General features: G+C 38.9%; 1 protein-coding gene across 4 annotated transcripts in view; it reads left to right on the forward strand.

The window, feature by feature from the left end:
• Nucleotides 1-27,135, forward strand: part of RBMS3 (RNA binding motif single stranded interacting protein 3) — a 707,113-nt gene that overhangs the window by 87,889 nt on the left and 592,089 nt on the right. For all 4 annotated transcript variants that reach the window (XM_071429410.1, XM_071429411.1, XM_071429414.1 and 1 more), the window contains one exon: nt 17,429-17,497. In XM_071429410.1, the coding sequence (XP_071285511.1) occupies nt 17,429-17,497 (69 nt within the window). The remainder of the gene's footprint in view (nt 1-17,428; nt 17,498-27,135) is intronic.

The following is a 27,135-nucleotide window of genomic DNA, read 5'->3' on the forward strand; positions in this document are numbered from 1 at the left end:
ATCAGTGTAATCTTGAGCAAATGATTTGATAATAGATAAATGTCAAGCATTGTGGCATTATCTCACCTCTGGCATTTGACTGGCCATTAAAAGAAAAAGTAGGTGGATACAGCACAAGCACCATATGACTCAGAAACTCACTGGATTCAGATTTTGCTGGTTACAGAAGTCCTTGAAATGGCAAAAAAAGCCCCAAAATCCCCCCACACATTCAAGACAGCATTGTAAATATGAGCTGGTTATCCATCAGGTGTGAGTAGCCAACAGATATTGCAGCAAGAACCCCCCAGATCCCAGCTCACATGTTATCTTAGGAGGCAGAGCATACAAATGCTAATGCACATCCTTTGCAATAGATTATGGGTCAGTACAGATGTATAAAAGGATCTGCTGTCAAATAGCCAGAATGTGCCTCCACTTGAAAGGCAATTGATTTTCAAGGGTCTACAAGTGGAAGGCTAACTGACAAATCTTCAGCTCAGAAGTTACTTCTGATAGATAGAGTGCCTTAAAAATATGAGTCATTAAGTGGAATTAATTTATAACAAATACAAGAATTCATCAGAGTTTTCAGATAATTGTGCTTTATCATTAATGCTATTCAGCAAGGAAAATGGGAAATATTTGCTGGGAGTTGTGAATCAAAGCAGAGCATCAGCTGTGACAGCTCTGCCATGGGGCAGTTGGAGGAGCACAAGAAAAAGGCCTACAGAAAGAATGTTTCTAATTGAACTTTAGGCAGTGTGGGAAATAGTGCAATATTTAACAATTCTGGGAATATGTAGAAAGCTGTCCAAATTAAAAAAAAAAACCAAAAATCCTGTCAAGGCCTCATTCTGGCCTGAAGCTACTTTGGATGGTACAGGAAAGAATCATGCAGGAGTTTTAGAATCTCTTGTGTTTCTACAGTCCTCGCAGCTGTAAGAGGTTTGTGTATGGAATGGAAGTATTTCATCACTGAATAATATATTACAGAGGGTAACTAGCTGTTATTGTTCATTTAAGAAAATATTTTCAAAAGGCACTGTGTGCCAAAATTGCAAGAATAAATATATTGAATTGTAAAAAAAGATATTAATAATTGCTTCCTGGAGATGAGCATTCTAGGTTTCAATTTGTAGCTACAAAGCAGTGACACTTTCAGTGCACTCAGAAAATTGTACATTGTCTATTGAATTGAAGACTGAAAATGGATATGGGTGTTCAATTTTTATCTCCACACAACTGTTGAAGAGTTAGGTAAAACGACTTAGTTTGACATGACTCCGGAAGGAAAATACTGATCAAAAATGGTTGCTTACAAACAAAACAAAAGTCACACACATTCCCCCAAACTGCTCAAATGTGTTCAGCACAGTCTTTCTATAAGCTAGCAGAATTACTCAAATACTTTTAAAAAGGAGTAGAAAACTGAGCAGAAGCTTTAAATCAGTACAGTCTGGGCAATCACAGACTCCCTTATCACTTCCAAAAATGACTTGCTTGGAGTAAATTGAAGAGCTTTGATAGTTCAGATAGCTGTACAATTCTCATGTTCAGAGTGGTGATCACCTTCAAATTTAAGCACTTAATTTAAGAGCTTCAGTAATTTTAAATTGCTGTGTTTCACTGAGTGGCAGGCAGAGACTCAAGTGCTACAGTATTTTAAAAATCTTTGGGTGTTCTGCTTAATATTTTTCTTTCAGGGAATCCAGAGAGGATTTCTATAGTCAAGCATGGAAAATGGGATGGATTTCAAGATTACTGTAGAAAAGCAGGAGACTGTGCCTTTTAAAAAGCAGAGCAGAGGAGTTCTTCTCTGGGGAGCGTACAGCTCCGAAGCCTGCGCTTGCCCTTTTCTGTGAACTGTTTGACCAGTCCTTGTGTGGGCTGCTGCAGGAGGTAGAAAGAGAGGTAATGACGTTTACATGGGCATCAAGAGACTTCTCTGTCTATTTGCTCTCCTGAAAGAGCCTGCCCAGGTTAGGTTTGTTTCCATTAGGCATTTTTGTTTAACACTACTTGCACAGAAGCAGATAGGAATGAGAGTTTACTGCTGTTTGAACGCTTCCCCACTTGTGGATTCAGATGTTTTTACCTAGCTGTGGGTTTCTTCATTTGTTATTTCGGTTTTACTAGGCTTCAGTTTGATGTCACGATAAATCCTTCCTGTGTGCTCTTAACTAGCCTGGTACAACATTTACTGAATAAATACTTGGCTGAAGACTGAGCTGAACACTGTGAGTGGTTGCCATGAACTTTGTCTCAGCAGCTAGGAGAGGTGCAGATGATACCACAAAAACCCTCACAGCCCCATATCCCCATCAGATGTGGGGAGCAGGATTTTGGAGTGTTGGGAAAAAGACTTCAGAGCTGGTTATTCAGGCTTGCCTGGGAAGAGGTGCAGCTCTTTGGAGCAGGAAGGTGGCACTGCAGCCTCCTGCAGCCTGGCTCACCACGTGTACTGCTCTTCAGGCTGGAAGGGAACAGGGCAGGGAGCCACAAACTACAGCCTCCAGAAAACTTGCAAATGAAATGTCAAGAATTAAATATTACCTGAAGAGCCTAGGAGAGATTCATTGGAGCTGATACCTTGTGACCTCTCATTTAGCGGGACAAGACCAAAATTAGTCTCCTGTGAGGTAAATGTAAAGAATATCTTTCCCTTCCAGAAAATTACAATCCAGCTCAAAGACATTTTATTATTCAGGGTGCCACTTTAAATGCTAATCACTATTTGCAGGCTCATTGCAGCTTCAGACTGGCTTCTTCAAAGGAACGAAGGGGTATTTCACATTCACCTACCAGTGAAATTTGAAAATCCCAGCTCCAAGGTACAAGGGACACAGGCCAAATTGAGTGAATTTGTCAGCCATTATTTGGGACAGAGTTAGGTTGCTTCCTTGTTTTTATTTAAGGAAAATCAGTAATCTTTGCCTTGTCTCTGAACTTACACTGGCTTCCTCTAATTTTTCAAAATGAATGTCTATCTCACTGCAAATGTTCACTTCTTGTGTTCTTTATCTGTTAATAAACTTGCATGTGTTCATTTACCAGTTCAAATTCTTTATACTGAAAGTTGCTGTCCATAGAAGAGTTCTTACTGCTCCAGTTATTTACTTTCTGAGTCCTGGAAGGACTCAGTAAGCTGTGATTACAGCTTGTCACTGAACGAACTAAATTGTGTAAGAATATGATATTAACTTTTGTAAGCAGTATCAGACAATTAGGTTACAGTTCACTTTTGATGCCACTCCAGTAATACTGAAGGGCAGTGTGCTTACCTGACAAGCCCTCTCACTAGCCTGGACCTGAAGGCAATGGAAAGACTTGCATGTGTGAAAAGACCATTATTTTTATATAAAGGAGGCTTATACTGCGTTCTGCAAAAACGATTTCTTAGATTTTTTTCAAGTCCATTAGCCTTGCCTGTTACAAGAAATATGCTGCAGCTATCTTGTCCAGCAGCCTTTTAATTTTAGCATCTTTTTTTGAGTTTTCCAATAAGTCTCATCAGGTGCACAGCTGTCACCTCTGTACACCCACAGCTGGAAGGAATACTTGGGGTTTTCCCAGGGATGTGATTTTGTCATGGAAACTGCACTCCTTACCAGTAAAATTGTGAACATTTTCATTTTTCTCATGGGAAAAAGTAGAATAAAATTAATTCCAAAGCTGAAAATGTTGAATGGCATTCCCAGACTCACCAGTGGCTTATATAACGGGATCTGTCACTTCAGAAAATTCATAACCCAATCTCTCTGCATAGTACAGGCAGCCTTATGATTTAATGGCCTAAGAAAATTCAAGAATGCCAATGTGGACACCCCTGTGTTTCACTGCAGGAAAGAATTACAGCACAGTTCTTTGGAATTCTATTGTGCAAGAACTAGCAATAGCATAAAAAATGCTGGTATTCAACTAATATGCCTTTCTTTTACACTGTGTCTCAATTGAATGAAGGAAAAATACCCAAACAAAGCTGTGTTTTGATTATTAAAAAATCATGGTTATGTTTGACATTGAAATAATTTCCATTGAAATAATTTTAGTAAGTGTATACTACCAAATCACAGAAAATACTATTCCTATAAATAAAGATAGCAGCATGAGAGGTGGCTGAGTCAGTGTGAAGAATAACAGGGGTTTATTGGCAAAAGAGTGATATTTTGAATACTCATAATTTATTTACTCAGTCTGTCTTAAAATTTCAGCCCATCAATTATACATGAAACTGAATACCATAGCATAGGAGGGGACTAAAAGGCAAGTATTCATTTCCAGCTCTAACATCTCAGTCTTTAAAAAAGACCTACTCCTTAGCATAGTGGTAAGACAGATGGATAAGTGTTGGTAGATATGAGATTTATAGTTTGGCATTATTTAACTGCTCCGTAATTTGCTTGTACTAGCACCCTCGAGACACATTTTTTCAGAAAGTCTGATTTTTCTGCATTTATTCTAGTAATGGTATACTGAGAGTTGTTAAGGAAATTAAAGTCCCATTTCAGGCCTCAGTTCAGCAAAGCATTTAAGTAATTCTTAACTTAAAGTACATCTTAAACCAAATCCTATTTAACAAAGGGGAAAAAAAGGCCCACAAGCCTTCAGAGAGACTTCTTCACATGGTTAAAGTTAAGGCATGGGGAGTTTTTTAAAGTGAACTTAGAAATACTGCCTGTTTCAGAGACTGAAGAGGCTGCCTGTGGAAAGGGACATGATATATGAAATTACCTGTTGTCCAGAAAGCCTTTATGATGTGGTGGAGGAGGAAGGAAACATGATTCAAATTTTTGATAAGAATATAGAATGAATGGGACTTATCATGCTTTGAGGCAAGATAAAAAAAAAAAAACACCAAAGGTGTTTTGCAAGGAAAAGAGCAATCTTGCAGTCACAAACTTATTGAGCATTTAGGTGTGTTCTCCTGAGACATCATGACATTGAAGGCTTTGCTGAAAAGCTAGAAAAAAGAGCTTTTCTAATGAATGGAGAGACTTTATCAAACTGGCAGCTAAATCCCTTGTATCTTTCTATCTTAGGACCATCTTTTAGTAGAATTGTCTCTGCTCCCTGCTCCCTGTTCTGGAGAACTTTAGTGGGCTATATTGAGAGTTAATGTCTGTTCTGTCTGGTACAGTTCCAGGTCCTGGTAAAGGTCTTGAAAAATGTGGATAGATAAGTATTAGATTTGGTCTTGTGGAGCATCATATGTATTTCTAGGTCTCCTCAGAAGATTCTATGATGAAGCTTTCAGTTTTCAAAGTAAAACACCAATAAAAAATATTTATGTCCACCTCACCTCCCCAGTAAATTGGAAACTGTTATTTACAGTCATTAACCCAAATACAGTTACTTCATACAGGTGGTCTTCCTTATGAAAATTCTATGATATTCACCAGGAAAATACCTGGTAGTCCTGTGTTTTGCCACCTGGTGTGATGCAAGATAAAAATCCACAATTTCACCCGTGAAGACACTCAGATGACAAATAGCAAGGAAAAGAAAAAATTACTTTCTGTCTAAGTAAGCTTTTTTCTAGTTGTTCATGAATGAAATTAAAAATAGCCATCAAGTATAAAGCACCAATCATGATGACAAAGACTTTTTTCCACTCACTAGTTTAGATCATTAGGGACATCAAAACCTCTCTAAACCCCAAGTTTTGTTAGAGGAAAAAAGGCAATTTTATCATGTTTAATGAAAATTCCCCTGTGACAGAAATTCAGTGCTGCAAAATGTGTTATTCTTCCATATGACAGCACAAAACATGACATAGGGAAAGTTCAGACTCAATAGATTTCTTAATTAATTGTGTGTCTATATTTCAGCATATGATTTGAAGTTATAGCAGGCTTACAGAAATGGAATAAATGGGTGTGTTGTGAGTCTAAAAAACCACACATTAATATTTAGCTAATGACAAAAAATGCTTTTCTTTATGTGATAGCAAATTGTTATTAAGAAGAAAGGTAATATGCTAATATTACAGTGCACAGTTAATTTCACCACATTCTTATTTTAACTTCAAGACACTCAGAACTTCTGTGTACCTTTTATTAAGTTTGTCTGAAGAGGGCAGCCTTTCCTAATACACGTGGAATTTTCTTAATTTGACAAGGTTACTGTATGCTGAACAAATTGACAAAGGACAAGCTTGCAGTCTGAAGTTTGCCTCATTATTGCCTGTGTTTTCATTGAAGTTTCTCTCCATGTATATTTATCAACCAACTGAAAAGGATATTATTATTTTAAATATTTGACCCCTCTGGTAAAATACAGTCCAATTTCACTTACTCTCAATGCTAAATGAAGGAAGACTTTCTGTGATATTTCTGGAAAGAAATTTTAGGAGAATGTTATTAGGAAGTTTCTGGAAATATGGGTGTTGTTTATTCTTTCTGAAGTCTAAAAATAAGTGTTATTCACATGCATTTTTAAATGCTAAGACTGCATGTGAATAGAGCAAGAAAATATCTGTCCCTTTGTGCTGACAGTCCTCCTAATCTTTCATGATTTTCATGCTGAACTCCTCTCCAGGCTTCAAAAAAAGCATTAGCCTCAGAGTAGACAGTGATGTTACATTTTCTTTTATTTTATAGTTTAATGATAAGGAAACATTAGAAAAAAAAAAATCTTACAGCAAATTCATGCGTTACCATGTTAGCAGGAAAAGATGAATGGCTATTCTGCATTTAGCAATTAGTGTGATAGATTTAAGGGCTCTTAGAAGAATTTATTGCTCTGGTGTGCCTCGATCACGGAGCAGGGAGGGGCATTTGAGGAAGCTGGGATGATAAATTTTTGCAGTTACTGCTGCTCTATCCACTGTTGCATCTCCCCTCTTGCAGTGGCAGCCAGGTCTGAAATCCTGTCTCACCTTCTGTGGTGTTGGGGTTTAGATTGCACGACAGGAGAAGGAATGCTCCTGGACACAGAGAGTGAGCACAGGGGCTTGGAACAGGGAGCACCTGACAGCTGCTGCTGGTAGAAGAGGAAGGTAGGTGGAGACAAGAGGTGTAGGATTTCACAGCATTTACATAAAAAAGCATGACTAGAATCCCTATAAAAACCGTGCTTGACTAGAATCCCTATAAAAACCGTGTTCAACACATCACTTGTGCAGTAAGAGTGGTGGTGTGAATCCTGTGCGGAACAGTCAGCTAAGTAGTTCTCTCTAGAAATACCTACAACAAAATGAGATCACTTCATGGACCCAGGAGCTCAGTAAGTTTGCTGTGGTGGTTGACAGATAGCAAACTCTGTGCCACATCCCAGCCACAGCAGCTGTCACCCATGCCAGTTATATTGTGCTTGCACTGACTGCAGTCAAACTGCACTACAATGTCACCTCTTCCATTCCTCAGCTTTTCTCACCTGGTGATTAGGCAATACATGTGCCAATCTAGTCAAGAGATCTCTTTTTTTAATTTGGTGACTTCTTAGAGTCTTTTGTACAAAGAAATTTCTCCTTCTGTCATTAGGTTCAAAGCAGCAAATAATTGAATTTATTCCTCCCATGAACTTCTACTATTATTAAAGCCATCAGCTGTTTAGGCTACCAAGCTCATTGCAACCTCATTGCCTGACAGAAAGCTTGCTCAAAATCTTATCATTACAAGGCAATTTACCTGGTTTTACAATCCTTGAATATCATTCATGTTCACTGATCTAAACCCACCACTTTTTCTGACCTTGTCTTTCCTGCAGCAGTCTCTTACTCAGAAGTCGAGGCAGACTGCTTCAGTGCCTTCCAACCAATGACTGGACTGATCTGAAAAGTGTGGGGCTTCTTCATCTCCCCACTTTAGCATTGGATTGCTATGAAACAGAGCAGAAATTTCCTTGTATCTCTACTTGAAAAGCATCCAATTTCCTACATAACAGTCTCATACTTGTGCTGTGATGTTCCAAGATGTCAGATACTCTCCTTGCAGGCCAAGGACCCACTATTGCTAAATCCTCTAAGAAATTGCACTTTAATTGTCTTTATATCAGCATTTTTCCTGGAGACAATGCCTAACTAAAAGTGATTGCTTGTTTTCATTTTTTGTGACTAATCTTGGAAGGGAATTCTTTGCCAGATATCAATGTCTGCCATCACTCACTGTTTCCTGTGTTTAAAGAATATGTGTCTGTAAAAGGTATGAAAGCTAGATTTTTGAGGTTGAAATGGGAAGAAACATGAAAACAACTCCTACATTTCCAATACATCCTGGTTTTGAAATTGGAAATGTGACTTTCTCTTTCTGCTCTTAGGAAATATTATCAAAATTAGCTTGTAAAAAATTTGACTAAGCTTATTGCATCCAAGTCTTAATAATTTAGCAGGAATTGCCAGCATTTTTCCTGAATGTCTAATTACCTTTAAAAATCTGATTCTTCTGGGAATGACTACTTTATCTACAAAATAACCATTTGTTGTTCACTTTCATCTCTCACCATTAAAGAGATCATTATAGTACTTCCTCCACCTTTCAATGATTGCATTGTTTGCAAATAAAGATTTTTATTTTTGTATTTTACTGAACCTTCATGATTCATGTCCTTGCCTCCCAGTACTGAAACACATGTAAAATATTCTGATTATTACATCTACTGTATGCCATATTTTACTTTAATTTCTGCATTGTTGTCTTTTGCATTGTCTTATCAAGGCTATTCTCTGTTCTGGCTTTATTATAATCTTCAATATAAGCATAAATATGAATTCTTATTTTCTTTGGTGAACATTAATCAAAAAAGGAAAGGTCCCCCATGCCTTTATGAGAGCATCCATTGTCTTTATATTTGCATTTGTTCTTCTAATGTTTTTTGATACTCTCTACAGTGCATGTCTGATAGTTTCCTACTCAGTACCAGTTTTCAGTGTGGTCACTTTGTTATCTTTTAATACCTCAGATCCAATATTACTCAAAGATTCTGGGTCACTTTTCATATTTCTTGTCTGCTATTAAAATGGAACAGATAATCTTTCTCAGATTAGCTGCTCAAATAGAACAGTTCTCATTACAATCAATTTATTTTATGTTCTTGGTGTTATTCCTTTATCTCAAATCAACATAGACCTGTTAATTCCATTTTTACAGGCCTGTGCAAGCTTCTGAAGAAACCTCAGTCTTTTGGTCCCACAAAACTAATCCCCTTTTGCTCTCTGCCATAGCCGAGACTCTCTGTGTCATAGAATCATAGAACCACAGAATATCCTGAATTGGAAGGGACCCACAAGGATCATCAAGTCCAACTCCTGGCTCTGGACAGAACCATCCCCAAGAGTCCCACCAGGTGCCTGAGAGCCTTGTCCAAACACTTCTTGAACCCTGTCAGGCTTGGTGCTGTGACCACTTCCCCTATATCTCCTCGTGCCCCAGCTTTTCATTTACTCAGGAAAATGGTGAGAGTCTAAAGGACATAAAAGATGTCGAATGTTCCAAGTTCTTCTGAGAACGCATCTTATACTTCCTTGAGCATTCTTTCAACAGGAGTGGGTGTCCTGGTACTGTGGTCTTCCCTGGTTCATCATTTAGCTTACTGATTGTTGATAATAGAACATTGCTTAACATGATACTACACTTAGTTCTTATCTCACGATCTTTTTTTCCACAAAAGCAGCTGCTTTAGAAACCACTTTGCAACTAAATTTTCTCTCATATGGTGGTGTTGTGCACCCCTACTTTCTCCATAGTGTTTGGGGGAATTCTTGACCTCAAACTATTGAATGTCTCTTTGTTTTTCTTTTTTTTTTCCCAGCTGATTTCTCCTCTTTATCTAATTACATGTTTCTATGTCTTGTGACTTTCTTACAATTTCTTAATTGCACATTTAATGGGGTAAGAATGCCAACTTTATGTCAACTCCGTCTGGAAGACCTGAAGGTTGTTCCTCAATCTCTTTGCAGTTTATCTTCAAACTCTCTCTGGCTTTGGAAGAAAGTGCTGACTGCATAAGAAACCATGGTGTCTATAGCATCTCCACAGATAATTTCTTTCACCAGATAAAATTCCTAAGAAATATGTTATTGCTTCTCACCAACAGTAACAGTTGTTCAGCTTGTTTGTGATTTCAAGGATGCTACACTTCATTTGTTTACTAAAAATTGGAAAGGAGAAGGAATTAGGGGTTACAGTATTGTTGGCTCGAGCTTGACCTGTCAGTTCTGCTAAGGTAGATGTGGTTTGAGATGGATTTCGAATACACAATTTCTAATATCAGTTCTTATTTGATTTGTGAGATATAAAAAGCCTGTGGACTTCATTACCATTGAAATACATAATTTGAAACTTAAAATACATTAATTATTACTTTTAACAATCAAGTAGGATATGGGAGGTCATGTAGGGAAGGTCTGGGTTTTTTTTAGCATAAAGCTCCTGGTTGGTAAGTGTAAAGAGAGTTTGTGAAGATGTGATATTTTTATCTCTGGCTTTATCTAGAAGGTTTCCTCTTTTCCTTCTTCAATGTCTCTATTAAATAAGTAAAGAGGAGTGGAGAAAGAGAAAAAAGAGAGGGAATCACAATGTCATGACAACACATGCACCATGGTCCAGAGCCCATGTCAAATTATTAGGTGTCAAGTATCCATGGATGGGGCTGGGTGATAGACATATACTACTTTTGGCAATTTCACCTCAAAAATTATGAGTCACTATGTTGATGGTCATGACCAGACAGTGGATATGAAATGGGAGTACTTTGAGTGAGTGCCTGAGTTCCTATAAAAGTGTCTATTGAATGCATTTGCTTCATCAAAGCCCAAACCCATAGGTTCAGAGAGATGTACTCCTATGGTTGACAGCTCAGTCAATATCTCTCCTGCTCTGTCTCTTCCTGTCATAACATTGATTTCTGTAAACTAGAGGAAGTAATCCCGAATGACATTGTGTAACAGCGTTAAGGAAAGATTGTTTTCCCACTACACACTTTTTCATACACAACTTATAAATGTATTTCATTACTTACAAACTTTACCTCTTGCAACTCTGTTACATTTTATATTCTGCCATTCTATCCAGATTGGCTGACTTCTTAATGTTTTCTTTCTGATTTTGCCCTTTTATGGAGCAACATACTTGGTGATTCCCCTGCATCATCTCTTCCTCACTGCAAAACAATGATGTCACTCTGACATGTGCTATTCTCTCAGCTGCCAAGCAAGCTGAAGGATGCATTGTGCACTCTTTGCATGGAGGAGAAGACCATGTTGTCATGTCACCTACCATACTTCCACTGCTGTCAACATCACCCCACTTCGCTTCGCGTCCTAACCCTGTGATCAGCAATGTTCGCTGTCGAGGGGTAAAAAATGCTGCATGGCTGTAATGAAATTACATTCCTGTTATTAACCTGATTATATAATCTTTTCCTGTCTTCTTTTTTTCTAACAAAAAAAAATCTGTAATTCATCACTCTGCAATTTTGTAGAGCTAGCATCACTAGGAAGCAGGCAGTTTTCCCGGAAGTTCTGGAGGATTTTTAACTTTTAGGGTTTTGAAGAAACCATGGATATTTAAAGTACTTGGAATTTTTTTTTTAGTCTTATATTCAGAGCATGAATTTCCAGCATGGTATTGGTATTGTTGAAAAATGGGATGAGGTTTCGAAGGGAGCAAGGAATTGTGTGTATTTATTGCACAGAAGTGAAAATGGCTTCATGGGTGAGCAGCACATTTGTAATGAACAGGCTTTACTGGGGTTTGTCTCCCTGTGGAACCAGGTGTGATACCAGATTGGAAGCACAGAGCTACCCTTTCCACTGAGCTGACTTCTCTGATCCCTTGAGATGATGTTTGTGAGGAAGAGGCTGTAAAGGATTTAGTATTATCAAGTGTGTGAGGTCGTACCTCACACAGAGAATCAGCATGGCTTAAGGGGGTCTGGAGCCAGACCAGACACAGGTATGGATTGATATGTAGACATGAAGTCTGTGTTGTTTCATGAGATATTACTGGTTCAAATTTCAGACTCTATAATTCCTCTAAGCACCATTTTTGATCAGATAGTATCATATAAATTGCCACCATTTCTATTTACCTTGTACATAGGAATTAATAACTTGTCATTTTCTGTACTGAATTGTTGTGGGATAAGCTCAACAAGTGAAAAGAAATAAAACTCAATACTTCAAAAACCAGCTCCCACTGCTGCAGTCTGCTGTGGTTAATGTCAAAAGGACTTTGCTCATTATTCCTTCCTGGACAGTCATAAAGGATATTATAGCCCTTTATAGTATGAGAAGTTAAAACTTTATTTTTCACTCGTGTTTTCTTCATAAATTCCTGCTGTGAAAAAAAAATAAACAAGTTAACCCAAAGGCCTGTGTCTCACAAGAAGCACCCCCTGAATATTGTTTCTTTTTAACATAACATTGCTGGTTCCTCTTTGCAAAAGTCACAGATATATAAAACTCCATTAAAAAAAGAAAACAAACTTCAGAGAAAGAACTTCAGTGCCTTAACATCTTACAGAGTTGTCAGCTATCTCTATAGCTTTGTTCAGGAAATGACTTTTTTTTTTTAATTTAAGAGAAAATCAGGAAAATTTCATAGCAAATACAAGAAAAAAAGAATTCTAGATATTGGACAGTGCATAATATATCCTCAATTTCATATCCATCTATACATAAGCAATTGGACTCTATATTCTTTAAAGAAGCAGCATCTTTTGTAAACCAGATGAACTAGAGACCAGCTGAATGCCATCAAGGTTTTAGGCCAGAAAGCCAAAGAGCTCAGGAACTGGTGGTTTATGTAACTGCAATTGTATTCTCAGAGTACTACAGGTATAAGTAGATTTTCTTTGAAGAAAAATGGTTTTGGTATGACTAAGTATTTAGTATACGTTCCATTTCTTTTCATATTTTATTTTCTCTATTTATAAAGAAAATAATTTTCTCCCCTTCTTGCCTAGCCAAAAATTTTTAAGTCCTGCAAGTCAAGACAGTGTTTCATGTCTTTACCAATGAGCTGCATTTTGGAGAGTAACCCAGTTTGTGGGAGTTCACAAGGCAGTTCACAAGTACCCTGATTGCATAACAAATTTGCTACCATAATAACCCTTTGAAAGGTAGAAGAGGACAAATTGCTTAGGTCCCTTGGTAGCAAGGAGAACAGGGACTGTGGGTAGATTTAATTTCACCTAACATTAGCCATCCCCAGTTAGATGTCTCAATTAAACTGCCTGCTTAGCCTTTCTCTCCAGTGAGTGGATGGAAAGAGACAGGTACTTCCAGACAGTAAATCATCCCATCTCAGGATACTTTTGCAGACTAATGGGATGAATTGCCATGCTCATCACAAGACTTTGTAAGTTTATTTGGGTGTAGAACAAGTTATAAACGTTGCCTTGGTTATCAGAATATATACTCCTTTTTTTGCTTTTAGAAATAATGTCAGAGTAATGACATTTGTAATTCTGGGCTCTGCCTTTTTTTTCATAAATTTGAAGTGTGGCCTTATCTTGGAGCTCTCCTTGACTGACTGAAGAATTATTTAGGGACTGTATATGTTCTTGGCTTGTATTGCATGCAATCACTGCATGCAATAAGCTCATGGAGGAGCTTGTACAGCCTTATCCCAAGAATGAAATAGTAACATGTGTTTCCCTGAACTCTCCTGTTGAGCCATACTCCATTGTATTGATTTCCATGTATTCTTTTAAAAGTTCTTTTTCCTGGCTTCTTGCTATGTTATTTACTGTGTTCAGTAGTAGGAATCTTCTGAGAAAACAGTTTTCTTGTGAACTGCATATAAAAAAAAACATCTTTGCACATATACTGCATCATTTGCTCTTTTATCTGTGCCACTTCAGGAGAGTGAGAAGTACTTTTTTTTCTTGGTCTCACTAGGATTTGGAGGCAGTCTGATGTTTCATCAGCATTCCTCACATTCAGGCTCAGGTTTGGCTAAGTACTTGAAGCATTGCACCTGAATATACATCAGATTTTTCTCCCCTCACACTGACTGCTGCCCGGGCAGCAGTGTGCAGACCACCAGCTTCCCTCTCCATTTTTCACACAACTTCCATCTCACTTACAAAGCTCACACATCCAGTTTCCAGTCTTACTGCCTTTGGAAGTACAGTCTACTCTGAGTCTTAAACTTTTCTAAAATTTTCAGCAAAACTTTGTGGTCTTTTAAAACAACAGGTGCTCATCTGCAGCTCAGTGAGTTTGACCTCTGTTCACAGGTGGAGGGAATGAGGGAAGGGCCAGGACATAAGGAACAGCTTGGACAGCAGGTAATTAGGACAGTCAGTCTTAATTAGTTTTTAATAGTTGGGGAGGAGCTTTTGTATCTGCATATGGCTTAGAGGCAGCTTAGGGAGCAGGAATGAGCTGGGGAAGCAGAATAGAAGTAAAGGTAGCTAAGAGTGGGACTTGCTAGAGGCTCTGGAGGTGTTGATGGCTGTTTGCTTTAGGTTGTTTCAGTGATGCTGTTAGGGAGCTCTGCAAGACCAGGGAGGAAGTTTATGTCCAGGGCTTGTGCTAAAGTGCTAATTGTGCCAGAGGGAGCATTTTTAAATATCCTGTGTTTGTGCTCCTTCTTTCTCAAAAGGAGGAGTGATGTGGGAGGCGATTTTAACTGAAGAAAGGGATATGGTTTAAAGGGCTGAATGCAGCCTGTGTTCTCCCTGGTAAAATAGCTTGTGAAAATGTAATACCTTGAGGTCTTTGACGTGTAAGCTGCATGCAAAAGCTGTTCATCCAGCAGAGAATATGGTCTGGCTTATGGCCTAAGCTGCTAGATATCAAGAGACATATTCTTAGAGGTAGGTGGGTGTCTAATTTCTACTGGTTGCAGCAAAATAGGGGTGGAGGTGTGTGCATTTGGAGTTTGCTTGTGCATAGTTTTTTCACTTGCCTTAAATATTTTAACCATTGAGATGAGCAGGGTTTGTGATCTGACCTTCAGATTTTTTCCTGTTGCCCTTTAGAACTGGGACAGAAGCTTGGATGAAAATTTCTTCTAGGTATTTCAGAATCTACTCTGAATAGTCTAATACAAAAGCTTCTGTGTGTGAGCAGTGCAAACCTTTGCTCTATAACCCGGTAGTCTGGTTGCCTTGGAACATGCAAGTGAGCCTGCTTCTTGGTCTGTGAATGGAGAAGGGGGGAAAAAAATCTTGGAAGGATAGGGAAAGTAAAATCTTTTATGCTACTATTTGCAGTTTTTTAAAAATGCCATCTTAATCATATTGGAAGATGAAAGTCATCTAATAAGTACTTCTGAAGTGCTAGTATTTTCTTTTTTGTAATATTAAAAAAAAGAAAAATCATCTTTTGTCCTTGTCTTGGGAAGTATTTGTTTGCTGGATGTTTGTCCTGGAAAGGATTTGCCTGTTTCTCTGTAATATTGCAGTACTGTTTCTCTGTGGAATATTTATCTTTCGGATGTCCTTGAAACTGAGACAGAAAAGTTCAAAAGAGTGATTGCTGTGGAGGAAATGTACCTACTAAAGGTATTGCAGTGAGTAATGAAACCCCAGACTGGTATTTATGAGTTTAGACAGGAGGAAGATGCAGCTTTATTGGATGGTACTGAAGGCAGACATCATTACATATATATTAATTAAGAAAGGTGTGTGGTGCTTGTGGAAAGGGATCTTGCTGGAAAACGATTTCCAGGTGCTTCTAGAAAAAACTCCAGCTATCCCATTATTCAACTTGTTGTTCAGAGATTGGCTGGTCATTCTTCTGAAGCAGATGGAGATAGTTTTTCACAAAGCTGAGACCAGCATTGTGTGCACTTTGTCTTTTCTGAAGTTTCCATCAAAAAAAAGTGTTGTTCTGTTACATGGTGTATCTGTTCATTAAAAATGCCCATCCTTTTAAGGGTGTCTAGGAGAAGATAAATACACTATACAGTAATGCTAATAATTAAATTTGTAAAATTACTGCTTTTTGATAGACTAACACACAAATACAATTCCAGCAGTGGCTGTTTCTCATTAGTTAGAATGACATGCCAGCTTTAGAATGTGTAATGATGTATAAGCCCTGGTGGTTATAATTGGCATAGAAATGTACTATATCCTTGGGTGTTAAAAGCCATAAGCTATTTATTTTCATACTTACAAAGACTGTACTACATTGTGGTATAAATCTCACATGGTTGTCACAAATGCATTTTTTTTTAGTAATTTATGTCCATATGGTTCAAATATGAATCTGTCCCCCTTATTAGCATCCTGCTGGTGACAAAATGTACTGATAAATTAGTATCGTATGTCTGGAAAGCCTGTTTGAATTCAGATCTCATGCAAAAGAAACTTAAACCCACCTGGTCTTCCTGATATAACTAGCCTTGTTGTCATGCAGATTTTGTAATACATGAGCTTACACAGTATAGTAGTGATATGCTTGCAAGAAACTTGGTTATTTGCTGTAGTATCCAGTGTGTTTATTTGGTTGTTTTTCTTTCTTTTTTTAAGCACCACATTCACATAAGTAAGGAGTGGATTTGAAGCTCTTCTATTACACCAGAATCTAGCTTAAACTGGGTGTAGATGGTGTTGAAGTTGATGATATAAAATAATTTTGAAACCAGAGATAATGTGTAACAAAATAATTGATGGAGTTGTATTAGATGCCATAATGCATTGATTCTTCTTCAGTATCAAAGGCAGTTTGATTGTAAAGTCTCTATGTGACACACATGATATGGATGTGAAAGTATGGTCTTTTTTCTTAGGGCTTTGGAGAAAAAAATAGAGAAGTGGGTGAAAGAAATGTAGTGATAAATCCTAACGGCTGTTTTTCTTAAAAAGAATGTTGGTGTATAAATAATCCATTACGTATTCCAAAAATATTCAAAAATGAAACTTGGGTAAGGTGAAGTGATTCTGAAAGAATAAGTATTTTGTTTTGACACCCTCCTTTCAATCTTCCAGCCCATAAGAACCACCATGTGTCACTGTTCTCCACTTGAACAGTGAGCCATTGACCCCAGCTGAGTGTGACCTTGTTGCCAGTTCTTTATCTGCTGGTTGATCTGTCTGTCAAATCTGTGTCTCTCCAATTTAGAGCCAAGGCTCTGGTGTGGGACAGTGTCAGAGGCTTTTCACCAGTCCAGAGAGGTGATGTCAGTGGCTCTTCCTTTACAGCACGTTTGCTTAATCTGAGTAAATTCTCTGCCTGATGGGTTTGTAGGCTCAGTTTAGGGATGGGTTTAGCATTTAAATATGCAGTCTAGGGGACAAAGTACAGATTGAAGTGAATATTGAGGTCCTGAGGTTCGAGGCTGAAAAGGGCATTGGTTGCAAATTCATCAAGCTTCCGTCTATGTGATTTTTGTGCAACTGTCTCATATTTGTGGTTTCTGGGTCTCTTGTTTAGGGTTTTGGTGTTTTGTTTTTTACTATAGGTATTTACATGGTTGAGATTGGCGAAGTTGCCTGTGTGTATGATGGACGTGTGGATGAATATTTGACGTGTCCTTCTTTTCTTTTGCAGAGACCTACAGCCAACAAGACTTCTGGTGCTCCTTCCTACAGCAGATGGTCCAGTTCACAGCCCCATCAGGTAATATGCCCTTGTCAAAAAGGATATGAAGCTCAGGTTGACACATGCATCCTTTTGAAATGAATTTGTGAGGGGATCTGAGAGCGTTACCTACCTGCACTAGCCCAGCTGGGTCACGCTGCTCTCTGAGATTGTTGCAGGATATCCTGTGGCAAACTCTTGGATGCAGTTGCTGCTCATGGAGGAGCTTGTACAACTGTGCCTCCTGTAATGCAGTGGTGCCTCTCTGGTTTGTCAGGCATGGTTATTGTGCCTGAATCCCCCTGTCCTTTGCATCTTGTCACTTAAGCTACAAGTGTGGGTGTTTGATGCCCTTTGGCCACACATGAAGTCTGTTCTCCTATGCTAGCCTTTCCCCCACCACTGCCCCAGGGGTTTTCTGTGGTTGCAATGGTCAAAACTTCAGGAAAACTTGTTAATTGAAACTGAAGCCCAAAACTCTTGAATGATAGCCAGGAAACAATGTTATAGTTGATGATTCTTTATAAGAATTTGAATGGTATTCAGGGTTTCTGTTATTTTATCAAAATCAAAAGTCTTTTTTGACTATAGACAAGGATATGGCTGCTTTTGTTTTTAAAGAACAATGTATTTAAACTAAAGCAACTTTATCTTTAAAAACTCTTCAGGTGTCTCTTCAGTAATGATTGCATTGGCTTTGCTTTTGTCCAGACTCCAAACTCTTTGTTTTTCATACCTCTTTCTACATACACATTAAAAAAAAAAAAAAAGGCACCAAAACCCCAGTAACCCACAAAAACCAAAACCACCACTCCCCCTTGACATGATGAAAAGTTTAAATTATTGTGGTGAACAAACCCTTGATCTGACATGCTAGATTTTCTTTTTGAAGGACATTTGTAGACAAAGAGAGGAAACTTCCACTAAGTTGTGATTTGGCCTCAAAAACTAAAGCAAAAGAAACTGTGAACTTAATTTGTACTCAGATTAGGATGGGAAAAAACGTGGCTAAGTGCTTCATGGGCTGTTAGCTACCTTTTTCACTATCCTCCCAGTTTTAATAGTCATGTTTTCACAAAGTATTGTGAGTTTTGTGCCTTCCCTTCAGATAAAAATAGGGTTCTTTTGCTTGCAAAGTTTTCCAAGTGTTCAGTCTTTCACTTTTTCAACACTGAACTTTTAGGGTAAAAGTGAAGAATGCATAGACAAAAGTTTGACTCTTCAGTGGTTATTGCTTACTCCATCCTAGGGCATTAGACAGTGAGCAAGAAAAAGTTCATAACTGATACATACAGGCACTGTTCCCCTCTTCCTGTGTGTGTCTGCAGTTATCTGTTAATAGGAGATGAATTCCTAAGTCAGGAGGAGACCACCCTAACAAATCATATGAAATGCATCTTATGCTCTGCACACTTGATTTCCTTTTTGAGGAGGGAGGGAAACATAAGTGTATAATAAAGATTGTTTGTAGTGTTACAACCCTGTCAAACCACTAGCAGAGCTGAGGGATTAATACCAGGAATGTTGCTTGAAACACTCTCCAATATCTGCAGGTAAAAAAATTGTTCTAATGTATTAAAGGATGCTTGTGGTAGTTTCTCTCCACGTATATTGTACCCCTTACGTTTGACTCTTGTTTTCCTTTGTCATTTCTACTCTAATCTTTTCTTTTTCTTCCTTGTTTATTGTCAGCTTTTGTCTTCAGTGTTTTGGGTTTAATAAGCTTATAAACTTGCCTCATGGATATTATAAATGCCAGTACCAACTGTGAGGATGTATAGGCTTGCTGCGGTTCCGTTTGGGAGGCTGGAATACTGCTGTGCGCTCTCATGAGCTGAGTGGCAAAATATTTGTTTTGGATAAGAGATTTGTATTCAGCCTTGCAACTTGCCAGCATCTATATATAGTTTATTTAAAGTTTTTTTTTTTAATATTTTTTTAAGATAGCTTTCCAGGAAAGAAAAAGATTAAAGTTCAAAATTCACAGTGTGCATTTTCTTTAGTCTCATGCAGTGAACCCAGTGAAGGCTTTTCCACATGCATCTTACAAGAATCCACACACAAACCTAATAGAACTACATAGCTGAGACCTTTGATGCATCTAAGAAATGTTAAAAGTTAAATTGATTTCTTCCTTCTTTCCCCTAAGTTTTTCTTTTTTCATTTCCTCTATCTATGTGAAGTTGGAAGGTCCATTAGGTGAGAGATTTGAAAGGGTGAGGTCAATGAGTCACAGAAAATAACACATTTTTCCCTGACTTATTTTGCTTTGTGCTACCCAGGCATGCTTATATTTTGTGTTGGATAAACTGGAGCATGTTTATCTATCTCAAATATGCCATCTGGGGAAGGTTTTTAATCAGTTTCTATCAACTTATCGCTCTCTTGGACACATGGAATTTGTATGCTCAGGTTTTTTTTTATATAAAGCTGCTCAGAGAATAGTGTTGTTTGGGTTTTTTTTTCCCACTGCCCCTTGAGCCTGAGAAAATGTCTTGTTGCAAGGGAGGCATCTTTGAAACTTGATTTAGAGGTTCCTTCTGACTGCCCTGGGAAAGAGGCATTAGTACCTGGTTCAAGCTAGGTTTCTTCAAGCATGCATTCCTCTTTCTCAATGTCAGAATAAGGAGCCATTAGTCTAAAAGGTTGATTTTTTTTTTTTTTTTTTTTGGATTCGAGGTATTTATCAATTGAATTAAGGAATTTGAAGAGTGGGCAGGAAAGCCAAACAAAATCTCAGCTTCTGAATTGGCATCCATGGAGCTCTGGGATCCTATTGCCTTCAGATGTATTAAACTGGCTTGAGGGATGGAATCAAGGAGGAGATACAGATGCTAATGAACCAAAATTGCCTACACTATGTTCTTGGCTACTGGCATTGCTTGATGTGTGAAAAAGTCTGCAGCAATTTTGTGAGAAGCTCTGAACTTAGTACTTCTGTGGTGCTCTGAAGGCTGCTGCCTGAAGTGCAAGTGGCTCTTAGAACTGATGAAAATGAATGAGGAAGTGGCACTTTATCAGGGATGATGGTATAGCTATTTCTAACGTGATGCTGCTTTTGCTGAGTGGGATGACATCCAAGGCAGAGCTTCTTGTAGTGATGGCAAATCCTTGTGTGGGACAGTCTGTCTGACATGAGGAATCAAAGGTACACAGGCAGGCTGGGACACGAGGCACTCGGCTTTGCAGCTTGGCTGTCTCTGAAAGCAGCTTTAACATTAACAATTGACTCATTACTGGTAATGACTTGAGAACTGTGTGCTAGTAAAAATGAAGACAATTAAGAGAAAATACCTCTTTTTTCCTTAGGAAAAAGAGAAGAAACCATATATTTCAGATGCCAGCTTAAGGTCGAGGCATTGAAAAAATCCATAGATAAAGTGTCCTAAAAGAAAGAGTAATGGGACAACGATCCTCCTAATTTGCTATGTCCTAACTGTTAATGAGAGGCAAAAAGTCAGTAGCAACCTAGTCAGATCTCCGAAATACATCCACCTTGTATGCAGGTAGAAGATAGTGAAGTGATAGGCTGACTTTTCTTGCTCATGAGCACACTAGGGAGCTGGTGAAATCTGACAATTCATTTGGTCTCCACTGTTGGCTGGCATCTTAGTGGCAATATTCCAGGTCTCTTGCACAAAGGTTGTTAGCAAGACTATCTTTAGAAATGCCTAGATTATATTACTTTCTAGAAATATTCAAATGCCTCTTCAATATTAGGTGCTAAATGAGCCTGCAGAATAATTGGTGTGTATTAAATATCATTAAAAATAATATAGAACATTTCAGCATCTTTCTCCTCCTCATATCTATTAGCAGGGCATTAGTTTATGAGCTAATGAAGTAAAAAATGCAGGAAGTGAAACTATGTCCAATGGGCCACAGGACAGGAGGGCTCTCAGCTGTGATTCCATAATGTTCCTCTGTCTGGTTCCACTGCTGCTTTGTTACAGAGTTATTGCTCTGACTTTCTGGTAGAGGCAAAACAAACTCATTGCTTTCTTGCTGGTAGTCAGAGCCTTGTCCATTGCTGAACTTGGCACCAGTGCCTTAAGGCCAGAATATGTGGGTTTTTTTCCTCCAATAAAGAAAGACTCTTTAAAACTTAAAGCTCTTTAAACACAGGGATAAGTACTATATTTTAGCACAAAGTGGTTAGCAGTTTCTCAGAGGAATCTGGACAGATAATGGATGTTGATAAACATTCAGTGTAGTGTCTATATTTCAAACAGCCAAAATATTTTATCTTTCCATGTGATAGTTTATAATACAGCTTGTTTGTGATGGTGATGATGGAAATACCAGTATACTAGTCAGGAAGGCAGAAGCTACGAAAGGTGATTTTCCAGCTATACTGTGGCAGCTGTTTTGTTGAATTTCAGGTCAGAGATTTCAGTATACATAATTTCTCTCTTTCTTTGTCCCTGTTGTGTGTGTCCCTGCTTTCCCCTTGCCTTGTTTTTGCCCTTGTAGTCTTCCTGTGTGTGTGTTGGAGCAGTAACGCGTTGGTAAGAAGATAATTAGACAGGTGTCTGTTCAGTAGGCTTTTTCACAGCGCACAAGGTCAAAATGAACCTTGTGATTAATTGTGCAGCATGAGAGTAGAGAATTTATTTAGTTTTAGGAAGCCAGACTAGGTATGGCTTCTGGTAGCAGTTGGGACTGTTGTAGCCTTAGACACCTCCAAGTGGAATTTCATGGCTTCTTGGAGCAGGAAGATGGGTTATGGTGAGTTTCCTTGATGGGTTCTGGCAGGCTGCCTGAACACAAAGATAATCGGAGCAATGGCTCAGAAGATCTATTCCTGTAAAGAGAGTTTTCTTCTAAACTGGTGGAAGATAGCTAGTTCTAAATACTAAATAAAGGGTAATAAATAGTAATGTACTCAATTGCTTTGATTCTTATTTGTTTTTCTTCAGTGCCTTGAGTCTGACTTGGAAAAAGTCGGTATTGAGAAAGTCACTGTCTCCCTGATGACTCAGCTCTTTGCTTTTCTGCTGAGCACTGCACACTGTGGCAGTAAACTTTAGGTTATGTGCCTGTCTGCTAGAAAACTTACTGTGAACACCAACTGACGAAGCCACTGAAGCCACTGAACAGCTGTCAAGTGGCAACACAATTCCTTCACTCTTGCCCTAGGTTTGAGCTGCAGTGTACTCATCTAAATGACAGTGACTTAGTCCAGCTATTAGGGTTAAACCTTATTTTTAAGGGTCAGATGAGGTCTGGCAACTTTCCAAAGGCAAACCAGACAACTCAAGCCACAGAAATATCTTCCTTCTTCCTGGCACTTGGTGTTTACCCCAAAAAAGTAGCAAAAATCAATGGGCTCAATTAGACTTAATAAGGGAAATTTGCCAGTTTTGCAATAAATGGAGTGGAAATCCCTAAATACCTCCTTTCCATAATATATCTTTTCAGAGCTAGACATTCCTCTTTACCATAGGTCATCAGTTTTGCAGCATTGCATCTTGATCTTTGTTACATTTGGATAAGCACATGGAAAAATCAAGTATGTACTGATAGAAACTGAATTTTTTGACATGTCAAAGGTACTCACTGAATTTCAACAAGCCTCTGTTAGGTTTACCTTGGATCACTCATTAAATTTGAGTTTGAGGTGGAGACAGTCCCTTACAAGAGCAAATTTAAGTAGTTAAACACTTAAAAGGATAGTTATTCTTTTATGCATCATGTGTTGCCCTAAGTTCACTGAAAGTTTGGAAAATGTGAATATCTGTGATCAGCACTCCAGGTCTGCTCTTATTCCATGTATAAGCCATATTATGCACATGAGAGCCCTGTGGGATTTTGTCAACTATTGATAAAGATAGACCCATGTGTTAGGTCAGTCTTTATTAGCAGCAGACAATATATTAGCCATTCTCTTTTTTTTTTTTTTTTTTTCTTGTCTCACCTCTCATACACTTATCCATCTTTTCTGCTGCTGCTTGTTAGGTTCAACTGGAAACCTGATGTTAAAAGTTCTTTCTGCTTTCCAAAGTTTGATGATTCCTCAGTGAAATCTGGGAGCTGCTGCTTCTGGCATGATGCTTTTTGTAGGAGCATGTAAGGGAAGATTGAACCTGGCATATGTTTCATAAAGCCACAGGAATCTGCACTGGCAGCCCCAACTTCACCAAGGTCATGGGCAAAGGCAGAGTTAATCTCAGTGACTGCTTTGCAAGTAACAGGAGAGCAGGGCACACTGAGTTGGCTGCTCAGCTAAATGCATCAGTACACCAGGATGTGTAAGCTATTTTTATTGTGTGAAGATAACTCAGCCAAATGAGACTCAGGAGCAATTGTGTCTGTTGCCAACCAAAGTACAACATAAACTTAGCTTTGAAAAGTTAAGGCTTTTGTAAATGAAATGTGAGGGGATCTATAAAAGGAAACTGATTTTTTTTCTTAATGGTCAGTGGTAGAATATGAGTAAATGTAAACGTGTGCACTGTTATTCAAAGGTTGCTCTTCCAAGTATGCTACCTGTTGTCTGGGCATAATCACCAGGCAGCTGACTGAACTGAACATAAAGCTGTTTCCTAAGCTCCAACAGGGTAAGAGCCTGAGCCTGGAGGGAAGCAATGGTGTTCATAAGATCCAACCCCATGCTTTCATTTAACAACTTGTGGAGAAACACTTTGTGTCTGACACAGCTACTAACATAGCAGGATGAAGACTAACGGTACCTTTAGAAAGAACCCTAAACTTATATTTAAAAGAAGGGCTTATGTTTTATAGTCACTATAAATGACAAAATGCAGGCTCTATTCTGCAATCTGTGCATCTGGTACCTCTAGTCTACTCTGTGGGTTGGATATAAATATTCCTCACCAAGCATGGGATTTGGGCATTTGTTACCAAAGTCTTGGTAAACCAATTATGTTAAATTTCTCCCAATTATACTGTATAAATGTTAAACTTTAGGTGCAATAGTTATGAAAACATAGGACTCTTCCAAGACTCAATGTAGTGTATTTCTCTTCTACAGGTGTGAGGAAGAAATAGCAGGTTTCCTTTCTCAGGAAGGGAAAGTTATCATTACTCTGTTAGATACCATTGGGTATCATGTTGTGCTTTCAAGTAAGGGTTCAGAAGATTCCCCCTATAGCTTGGCTGATCTTAAAAATCAGTATGCAGGGGAGAAAAACCCTTTTTTTCAAAATGATGTTTCTAAACAGCTGATTTTTTTTTTTTTTTGTTTGGTTGGGGTTTTTTTGTTTGCTAGGCCAGCAAACTTTTTAGTCCCTTCAACTGTTGTGTAATTACTTTTGATGACAAACACCAAATGTATTTTGCAAAGTGTCTGCTCAGTGGGCTCAAGTTTGTCTAGAGAAATGTGTGTGCTGGGCATGGGGGAAAAACTACCAGCATTTGCAATGACTTCTGTAGATGTAAAATGTTTTCAAAAGCTATTTGTCAGCTGCACTTTTGTTGCCTCTCAAAACTATTTTCTTCTAGAGGAAGAATTTAGAAAGATTTAAAAAGACTGCAAACTATATCATTCTACAGATTTTTTAACCATAAAGACAAAATTCTCTGTGTCATCACTGGAAGATTCCCAGGCTCTTTTGGAAGCCTCACTTCAAAACTGCAGACTCAGTTTGAGAAATCCCAGGAATGTTCCTCCCATAAGTCTTTTTTGTCTGTTTGGCTTAGCAAGTTGAGCTTATTGGTATTTTATCTGTGAATGCTGACTGCTCCCTCTTTGACTGAATTTGATGAGAAAAAGGAAGGATGCAAGTTTGTTGAACCTTTCAGAGATGTGAGGTTTTTATGGGAATTGCAAGAGTACAACAGAGGGAGAGATGTTGGTAGTGCCATACCAAAGAAAAGCATGAGATCACCCTTCCGTAGCCATTGGGCAGTTCATGGGGGAGAATCATAGAATGGCCTAGGTTGGAAGGAATCTTAAAGATTATCTAGTTCCAAACCCCTGCTATTGTCAAGAATACCTTTCACTGGACCAGGTGGCTCAGAGTCCCATCCAACCTGGCCTTGAACACTTCCAGGGATAGGGCTTCCACCACTTCCTTGGACAACTTCTTCTGGTGCCCCACCACCCTCAAAATTAAGAATTTCTTCCTGATAGCTAATCCAAAACCTATTGTCTCTAAACCCGTTTCCGTTTGTCCTCTCAGTACATGCACTTGCAAAAAGTGTCATCTTTTTGTGGGCTCTGTTCAGATACTGGAAGGTCACAATTTGGTCACCCCAAAACCTTCTCTTCTCCAGGCTGATGAATCCCATTTTTTAGTCTTTCCTCATAGGAGAGGTGCTCCATCTCTCTAATCATGGTGGCAGTCCTCCTCTGGACCTGCTCCAATGGATTGCTGTCCTTTCTGTGCTGGGGAACCCATGGCTGGATGCAGTGTTCCAGGTGGGGTTTCACCACATGGGAGAAGAGGGACAGAATCCTCTCGCTTGCCCTGCTGGCCATGCTGCTTTGTATGCATCCCAGGGTTGGATTGGATCAACTGCACGTTGGCTGCAAGTGCACATTGCCAAATAATGTCTAGGCTCTCATCCACCAGCATCCCTGAGTCCTGAGCTGGGCTGCTCTTGATCTGTTTGTTTCCAGTCTGTGCTGATACTGACCCAGGTGCAGCACCTTGTTATTGGTCTTGTTAAACTGTGAGATTCCCATGGGCCTATTTCTTGAGCTTGTCCAGGTCCCTCTGGATGACATCCCCTCTTTTGATGTGACATTTGCAAATTTGTCCAGGGCGAACCCTTTGTCTATGTCATTAATGGAGACATTAAATAACACTGATCTCAGTATGGACTTCCAAAGAACACTCCTTGTCACTGATGTCCTTTAGGACTCTGAGCCACTGACCACTACCTTCTGCATGCAAGAGTCCAACCAATTCCTTATCCACTTATCAGTTCAGCCATTAAATCCACCTCGGTCCAATTTTGAGAGACTGATGTTATGGGGGACCATAGATGACATCTATGTCCCTTTCCTTTGTCCACTGATGTAGTCACTCTGTCATGGAAAGCCACTAGATTAGTCAGGAAGGACTTGCCCTTGGTGAAGCTGTGCTGACTGTCCTCAATCACCTCTTTGTCCTCCCTGTTGTCTAAGCACAGCTTCTAGGAGGATCTGTTCCGTGATCTTGCCAGGCCCAGAGGTGAGGCTGGCATGGGTCCCACGTTCTCTTTTCTACCCTTTTTATAGATGGGTGTGATGTTTCCCTTTTACTAGTCACCTGGGACTTTACCTGACTGCCATGACTTTTCAAATATCATGGAGAGTGCTTTTACAATCAGCCAATTCCCTCAGGACTCTGGGATGCATTTCATTGGTCCCCATAGACGTATTTACTTTCAGGTTCCTCAGGTGGTGGTGAGCCTATTCTTTACTTGCAGCACGGAATATGGTCCCCAACGTGCTCTCCATCCACTTGAGAGGTACAGGAAGAGAAGTTGCCATTGAAGACAGAGGCAAAAAATTTGTTTAGTACTTCAGGCTTCTTTTCATCTGTTATTGCCAGTTTTCCAGTATTGTTCACTGGGGAGAATACACCTTCTTTGACCTTCCTATTCTGTTTAACATCCTTGTAGAAGCCCTTGTTATTCTTTGCATCCCTTACCAGGTTCAGTTCCAGCTTCACCTTGGCCTTCCTCACCCCATTCCTATACAATTGAATGTCATCTCTGTATTCCTC

Source organism: Agelaius tricolor, unplaced genomic scaffold (genome assembly GCF_023055355.1).
Source record: "Agelaius tricolor isolate 1412-34295 unplaced genomic scaffold, bAgeTri1.0.p SCAF_6, whole genome shotgun sequence".
Lineage (NCBI taxonomy): Eukaryota > Metazoa > Chordata > Aves > Passeriformes > Icteridae > Agelaius > Agelaius tricolor.